Raw genomic sequence first — 8714 nt, 5'->3', positions numbered from 1 at the left:
CGGGCATGATCTTATTTGATATACCTCCAGGCACCACAGATGTTGGCTTCCCTGTTTGGGGGCCTATGTTAGATTTCTCCTGAAATGTCTCCCTCCTGCTGCAGGTGCAGAAAACTCCCAAGTTCCTCATACCTTTCTCTCTTCACCTGCAAGGTCATGACTTCACATGCAATGACCTGAGGACAGAGCACAGAGCCCTGAACTAATAAGTGTGCCATGTATTTTTATGATTGATTGAGGAACTGAAAGCTATTTGTTGTTTTGTTATGAGTCAATTAAATTCAACATTTATTAATGATTTACCTGCATGCCGGGAGTTAGTAGGCTTTATCTACTGTCTATCTGGGAAATTAGATTAACTACCCTTTCTGTTTGGGGGAAATAAGAGGATAGAGAAAGGGACTAGGGTTAGAAGCTACACCCAGATTTTGCAAACATTTGTTATGGCTCAGCCAAAACAATGGAAATAAAAATTGCTATTATGTATAGGGAATCATTTCAAATTTTTGAATATTGCCTCTCAAAGAATGGAGAGATATTTTGCCATTCTATATTGTGTACGTCCCTTGGCTTTTCTTGTTCCGTCGTTCTTCTGTGGCTCGTTGGTGTTGCAATCACATATCTACCATATTATAAAAGTAAGAAAGAACTTTGAAAACCAACAGAATGATGTAAGTGACAAAATGTGCAACTCATATTAAAAAGCTTGCCAGCATGTAGAGTAATGGCACACGTCACTTACAGAAAGGACATTGGATTATAAGGTACCTTTTTACACACTTTGTGCTTCTATTAATGACATTATTTAAATCTTCCTTCACACTGAGCAGGCTTCAAACCTTGAGATTAAGAGTTATGAATGCCCCTCTTGGTTGAGTGCTTTTCAGGTGTGAAATGCACAGAAGAGTGAACACATATTTGGAAGTGTCTAGATGATTAGTTTTATGCCAGCGAGGCTTGTCCTCGGCAGAATTGTGAGTGTGGTTCTCAGAGTCCTGGCTCCCCCTCAGAGTCCCCTGTCCGTCATGCTCTACTGCCCACTCATATGCCCTGTGTCCTTTGGAGGGTGGAGGTAGGCCAGGAAACTGCCCAGGACCTTGAAATCCCACCACCATGTCCATCTGTGAGCCCTGCTGAGAAAACTGCCCATTTGACTGTAGACAGAAGTGACCGTAAATGAAAAGCTGCCAGGCTCAGATTCTACTCCATGAATAAACATAAACTTGTTGTCATACGTATAACCTTCAATAAAAATCCATAACCTAATGCGGCTCTGCTATATTTCGAGTGTTGTTGGAGTTGGCCTAGAAGAACAAAAGCTGAACGTAAGATTTCATGCTAATTTCTCACCAACTTCAACACCATCATCATAAGAAAACAAAGTTCTTATGAAAGTAGTTTATCATATATGTGATAAAAATCTGATGTGATAACCCCAAGGCTAAAGGTATGATTGAAAAATATTTTCTGAAATGTTTGTGATTTCTAGTCAAGTCATAAATCTTGACATCCATATCCTGTACTCTGCTGTCAAATGAATTTCAGCTCATTAGCCATTTATTGAAAAATAAGAATGTTAGGATATTGATTTTATTTGGAAAGAGACCAAATTAAATCTGTTTTACTTTTTAACCCATGTATATTTCTTGTTTTTATTATAAATACATTAACAAAACAATTAAATGGAGATTTAAATAAATGCTTATATTTTATTTATGCTAGAAAGAGTTCTTTTGTCCTTCAGGATGAAGCTTTGTAATATCTTCATAAGTTCATTAATATTAAAATAAGCATCACTCTGTTTCCTTTGAAAATTCTTTTATTGAATGGTTGGGTTTGGGTGGGGAATGAACCTAATTATAAGAAAAATGTGGCCAACATTCTTACTCAAGAGAGTGAAATGTTTTGATTAGCTCTATATCTTCATGGATCTCTGATTTGGGGAATAAAATCTGTAATAAAATTACTACCAAGAATCTATCTCTGTTTATTTGAATAGCATTTTTATCTAACCGATTTCAATTCAAATGCATTATTAATATTTTTCTTCTTTTTAATATAGGTGGAAAACAGACCAAAATATTATGGAAGAGAGTATGTATTATACTTTTCTTTTTTTAATAATTTAATAAATAGTCACTTCGTGTGCCATTTCAATATTAAAAATTAAGAATTCTCTAATATACGGTCTTCATCACTTGTCCATTGTGCAAGAGTTTAAGAGTCAGGATAAATGCAGCCAGGCTCCTTTGTATTGAATTTTCTTTAGAACACTCAGGTACTCAGTTTCTGTTAATGTGGGAGGGAGGGTGTCTCGTGCCATATTTCTCTCCCCAGAAGCAGCTACCGAGTGCCTGGCAAATATTTTAAATGTAAGGCAGCATTTTTCACAACTGAGGCTCTCTGTTAGCATTTTTTACTTCACTTTCCACCTCAATACGGTATAAACAGTTGTGGTGTCAAAGATCATTCCTGACTTTCATGTCCCTCAGTAAATGCAGTGCTCAGGAAGGACATCCCATTTCCTTGCAGTCTTATAAAACTAAAACAATGATTTCTCTTGACTTGGATATATTAGCCAAATTGCAATACCATCATTATTATCCACCCCCTATTTTCCTCTTAATTGCAATTCTTGTTTTGTTTTACTTTCTCAGAACCTACTGCAAAGCAAATATGTGTAACCATAAAAATAATGCAGTCTAAGACTGTGACGTGCAGAACACCTTACAGAGGGCAGGTGGAACAGTCCTGAGGGGGAGGAGATGCCCTAATTGCTTTTCTTCCCACATCCAGCCTGGAGGGATTGGGAGGCAAAGTCTGTTCCAAGTCTACGTTCCCAGCTCTCCTGGCTGATCCAAAACCTTCTTCTTATATTCCCTTACCCATCAGAGCTTCATCTTCATGATTAATGACCCTCATGAGAACTAGGGACACTGGGCTGTCTTTGGGCAGGAGAGTGACTCTTACGTCTGAGCACATTCACGCTCATGTCAGATAGCGCTGCTCCACGACCTCCAGCCATTGGCTCTTGAGAGTTAAGCCCAAAATTTGGGTAACCAGAATACCCCTTTCTCCCAAGCTGTCACTGCCTCGGACTTTTAAGTGCAGAGCCCAGAACACAAAGCCACAGCTGCTTCTGACCCGCGTCCCCTAGGACCAGAGCTTCAGCTTGGAAGGTCTACGTTTCAAGGATAGAGGGAATTAGGAAATAAATATTGTGATGGACATATTTTATCCCACTACATTTGTCCTCTAACTTAATCTTTGCATTCCTGGGGAAAATGAAAGAAAACAAAGCTTGTCTAGCTGACTTCCCTTTCCCCTCTCTCCCTTCTAAGAAGGTCAAAGTTTTTCTTGGTCCTGAAAATTTCTGACTTATTCCCCAAAGTGCTCCAAGATTGGGTAATCCTAGAAAGAGGTGTTTTTCCCTGTCCCAGGAGCCTGAAGTCCCTGGGCACCGGCCTCATCCCCCAACCCAGCCCATCCACCTTCTTCTGAAACATTGATTAAATCTTCAATGATGGGAGGAAACAGGGAAAGCGGGCTGGTTCCTGACCCAACTCCCACCTCCTCCCTCTTCTTCACCAAAGTTACTGTCCACTCTCTTGGCCTTAGACATCATCTCCAGGACAAAGCGGTCATCGGCTGAGCCTGCAACTCTCCAGATATGCCATGTTTTCTAGACGCATGTGTGTTACTTTTAGAATGGTAGAAAAGGAAGATAAACGTTATCTTTTAAAAAGGAAAAATAGGTACATTTTCCAAACATATCCCTAAGCTATTGCTCTCCAAGTTGAAGGGACTGAAAGAATGTAGATTATAGCTCTTCTTTCCAGAGAATGAGCCTCTAAAATTACCACTACCCTGCACATGAAGCAAGCAGGTTGCTAATCAATAAGGGTTCATTTGCAGCCAGGATAATACATAGTTCTCTGTGTTTGAGCTGAGCACTAAATTGGTAATTGCTCTTTTGTTTAAAATGGAGGCATAACCTGGCTTTTTGTTTTGACTTTCATTTTCTGCTTGAGAACAAAGACAAGCAGAAAGCCGGGTGGACTGGATGTTCTCGCTTTGGTCCGCCTGTTTGAATGCCTATTCTCTGTTGGGGGCATGCTGAGAGGGGGGTGCTGGTGGGTCTTCCAGACATGCGAGAGCCACACTCCTCTCCATCCAGGCGGGGGCTCCTTTTCGGCCTGGCTCTTTGTGCTCCCCACTTCGTATGTGTTCTGTTGAGAGCAACGACGGTCAGGGGTCTTGTCTTGCCCCCCAGGTTTCACGGGATCATCTCCCGGGAGCAGGCTGATGAGCTCCTCGGGGGTGTGGAGGGGGCCTACATCCTTAGAGAAAGCCAGCGGCAGCCAGGATGCTACACGTTGGCTCTAAGGTGAGCTGCGTTTCATTCACGGTTTTCAGCTTTATAGGTGGCTTTACTTTTGTTTTTCCCATTTTTAAAAACTGGTAAAATACACATACTATAAAATTTACCATTTTTACCATTTTTAAGTGTATAATTCGGTGGCATTAAGTACTTTTTCCATTTTGTGCAACCACCTCCACTATCCCCTTCCAGAACTCTCTCGTCATCCCAATCAGACACTCGGTGCCCATAAACAATTTCTCCCTCCCTGCTGCTCACTTTTTATTTTCGCTTTGTCTCCAAAGCACTGGCAGCACATCAGAGGCTGTATACATTTCCTGGGCCACAGATGTTATCAGTAGGCGTGGACACTGGGGCTCTGTTTATGGACACACAGTAAACTGCAGAATTATCTGGAAAGCTAGTGTTCCTGCAGCCGCTTCAGCCTGAGACATGGAGCTGGTTGGGGAGCGAGGTCTCTGCCTCTGTTCCCAGCAGCACTCATGCAAGGGCTGCTTCACTGCCCATGCCTGAGTGTGTGCCTGGCCGGACCTGCATTTGTTCACCAGGTACTCTCAGGGGTCACCTTGACCCAAAGATCCCGTCGTGATGGCAGTCATGATGCTGCACACCAGCGAGCCAGTGGAGCAGGATTCTCTCAAGCCTTTTACCATGAAATCACAGTGTTGAAAATCACAGTACCTGAAAGGCACTGCCTTTACTGCATTTTCTGTAATTAAATATTTTATGTTGTTTAAGCCTCACTGCCGTCCTGTTAGGTTTGGGGAAGGTATCCAATTTCAGAGTCGGATTATCTTCCAAAAGTTCATTTATGAACTCTTTGGAATTGAGAAGGCCTTTCTCCATAGAAGAAACAAAGTCAGCGGCAGCACTTCCCAGGCAGCCTGCAAAGGTGCACTCAGTGCCCCCTCTCCACTTTCTACATTACGATATGTCTAAAACATATCTTAAGTGCTATAATTGTGAGGAAGTATTTCAAAAACTACCAAGTGCTCTGGGAATGCAAAGTATTTTCCTATCCTTCCAACACCCCAGCAGCAGGAGATGACAGTCCCAGTGGAGAACCCAGCAGGGGCCATGAGATGAAGGATCAGGGCCCAGAGGGCAGAGCCAGTGCTGAAGAGAGGGACTCTGTAGGTTAGGTTGCTGGGATGCAGGCAATGATGGTCCAAGCAGGGAGCTTAGCACACCTCCCCCACTTCCCTTCTGCTGCATTAACTGCGGTGGGAGGCATGGGGGGGGCAGGGCCTCTGCTGGTGTTGGTCAAAGATGTAACGATGAGGGGACATAAGGTCCAGTTGTGGTAGCATCGCTTGTTGAGGCAATTGTGAGGTGCAGGAGAGGGTGTGGAGGGATGTGGCTAGTTCCCATTAAGGAAGATTATAAGTAAGATATTTGTAAATCAGGCACTGCCCCCTGACTTTTACAAATGAGAATGATAACTCAATGGCCTTAGTGATTTCTAGGATCAGATGACCCTCTGTGAGTGCCTGGAATTAAAGCCCACCTCTGCCTCACTCCAGGTGTATAACCTCAGGCAGGTATCACCATCTCATCACCGCCTCTGCTGTTAAACAGGGGTAATAATTGTACCTGTCTAGGAGGATTTCTATGATAATTGAATGGGGAAAAATATGTCAAGTTCTTAGCCCTGTGCACAGCAAAAAATGCTGTTATTGTCCCTTGCTGTTCTTATTCCTAACACGTTGTAATCTCTCATTCTCTCGTGGGCAGGTTTGGAAACCAGACCTTAAACTACAGGCTCTTCCACGATGGGAAACACTTTGTGGGCGAGAAGAGGTTTGAGTCGATTCATGATCTGGTGACAGATGGCTTGATAACGCTGTACATAGAAACAAAAGCTGCTGAATACATTTCCAAAATGACAACTAACCCCATCTATGAGCACATTGGATATGCTACTCTGCTCAGAGAAAAGGTATCCAGAAGACTGAGCAGGTCTAAACATGAATCGAGAAAAGCGAGCGTCACGAGCGAAGAGCACACGGCAGTGGAAAAGGTGAGCCACGGGTGTGATGGGAAGCCTCCATTTTTAGTCCAGGTTGAATACACGGGCAGTTAATTATATGTGTGATTTGCCAGAATGTTAGAGGAGACCCACCCACCCAAAGAACTCCAGAATTTGAGTGCAAAAGGGGACCTTAGAAATCCTCCAGTTCAACCCCCTCGTTTTACAGATGAGGAAACCGAAGCCCAGAAATGTTCAATGACTTGCACAAACTGGTATGATCAGAGCCAGGACTTCAACAAATAACCATTTGTGAGTTTATCTGGAGTTTGAAAGCTTAAAAAAAAAAAAACTGCACTAAATTGTATGATGAGGCATTATGATGAGACATGTTTTCAGTTGCCATTGGAGGCATCACTGGCTCTGTCTCTCATTCCCCACTGCTGGCCACATGTGTGGTATTTGCGTTTGCTTCTCTTAGGATTTGGTGACTGTCTATGACCCACAGGGCAGCTGTTTCTTGAGGATGGTCTTAGCTAGCTCACAGATTATACTGACAGATATAGGCGCTTTAGCTGTGATCATGGCTGTCTGGGAAGCCTAGAAAGGGAGGCTGTCCTTCACCCCAGACCAAGGGTGCTGCCCCTCTGAGGACTAGAACACTCAAGTGACTGAGTGTGCAGGCTGGGGCAGCTGTGGCAGGATGTGGCAAGGGAGATCTGATTTTCCTCTCCAGCAAGTTGCTGTTTATTTGAAAGCTACCACCGCAGTCTGCTGGCAGATTTTGGGGATGTGCCCCTTTAGGGACCATCTGCTTAGCTTGGTCCTGTCTGTTTTCCACTGAAGGTGACAGCCAGCCACGCCAGTCAGCTTCCAGTGAGTCTGTGCTGAGCCCAGCTTCTAAGGCAAGGGAGGACTTGGACAGATAGAAATCGGTAGGGCAGAACGGCGACACTGCTCCTTCTGCTGGTTGCTAATCCTTAATTAAACCGGACCTGGTCCCCCTGTTGTCCATGGTTAGTGAAAAGCACAGAAACCTCAGGTTGACTGATTTGGCATCAGCATTGGCAATGGGGATTTACCAGAAAGCCCTGATATGGGGAGGAGGGCACAGGGTGGCAACGTGGTCCTGTTGGCAGAGAGGGGATGATCTTAATTGATTTGCTAATTGAGCTTCAGAGCCTAGGAGAGCCTTCCCCAGAATCCCATCAGTTGAGCAGCTGGCCCATGAAAAAATAATTTGCCATTTTCTTTCTATAACTCCAGTGTCTCCAAAGCACCTGTTTGTTCTTTTACAAATAATCGATTTGGGAAATTGTGGGGTTTCTGATTGTTTACATTTTAACAAAGGAGAGAGGGGACTTGAGTCCCAGTTTTCAGAGTTTGTTCCGGTCCAGACGAAAGCCATTCCGTAGTCTGTTTGCAAAATCTGTTCAAAAGTAATTTAGAATAGAATATCTGGAAGCTGACCTTCCTGGCCATGACAAATCAGGAGATGAATTGTAAAATAAATCTCTGAAGCGGTGTTTATATTTCTGAATCAGAGAGCAAAGCCACCAAAAAAGCAATCTGTTACAAACTGTAGGCTCCACAATAGAACATTTCAAGGAAAAGAGGTGAGTAGAAAGAGAGTCTCTTCTGTGTTAGGGATGAGAGTTTAGATCCTGGGTATTGCACCTGATAGATCTAGATCCTTGTCCTCCCCCAAGAGGAAGCTTGGTCAGTAGAAACTGGTATGTCTGGATGATATTCCTATCAGGAAAATTGTGCAACAAAATATGTCCTTTCCTGCTGATAGTTTTGTATTTATTTATTAAAAATAAATTTTGGAGGAAATTAATAATCAGATCAATAATCAGTTTGAATGGGCCATCCAGGACATTGCTACCTTTTTTGGAGCAGGTAAATAAAGTAAATATTGAAGGACAGAATCTAAACTCAGTGAAGAGTTTGATGGACAGGTGTCAGTGGTGCAGATTTCGCTGGACACTAATGATGTGATGTTTGCTTTTCCCAAGGGACACTCTGGACAATGGGTCTGGTCACTTGCTGGGGGCCACTGATTTTGTTAGCAGGTTTGTTAAGTAACTTGGTACAAATCCATCCATTTCTCTCTGACTTCAATTGACAAGTGGAATTATTAAAAGTCTCAGCCTTGCCAGAGATGCTGTTTCCCTTAAGGGCAGGTCAGTGGACTGTTGCCATGGAGGCAGTGAGTGGCAAAGAGCGGGAGGAAACTTGAATGAAGCGACTGAGAGCCTGGGGTGCCCGTCTGCTTTGGTAATGGCGCGTCTTGTTTTAATGAGTGACAAATAAGTAGATTTCCTGATGTTTCTCAAATCCAGACCTACCAGCATTTCAATT

The 8714-nt window shown here is 43.3% G+C and overlaps 1 protein-coding gene across 1 annotated transcript in view; it reads left to right on the top strand.

The window, feature by feature from the left end:
* Positions 1 to 1265: 1265 nt before the first annotated feature.
* LOC103607397 (beta-chimaerin-like) overlaps positions 1266 to 8714 on the top strand; it is a gene marked incomplete at its 3' end in the record, with an annotated part of 88321 nt that continues 80872 nt past the window's right edge. Inside the window, exons 1-4 of the mRNA XM_008591906.1 lie at positions 1266 to 1325; positions 2063 to 2094; positions 4274 to 4387; positions 6116 to 6401. Coding sequence (XP_008590128.1) covers positions 1266 to 1325; positions 2063 to 2094; positions 4274 to 4387; positions 6116 to 6401 — 492 coding nt within the window. The remainder of the gene's footprint in view (positions 1326 to 2062; positions 2095 to 4273; positions 4388 to 6115; positions 6402 to 8714) is intronic.

Source organism: Galeopterus variegatus, unplaced genomic scaffold (genome assembly GCF_000696425.1).
Source record: "Galeopterus variegatus unplaced genomic scaffold, G_variegatus-3.0.2 Scaffold7391, whole genome shotgun sequence".
Lineage (NCBI taxonomy): Eukaryota > Metazoa > Chordata > Mammalia > Dermoptera > Cynocephalidae > Galeopterus > Galeopterus variegatus.
Note: the sequence above shows the minus strand (reverse complement) of the source record. Positions and strands in the feature narration are given on the sequence as shown.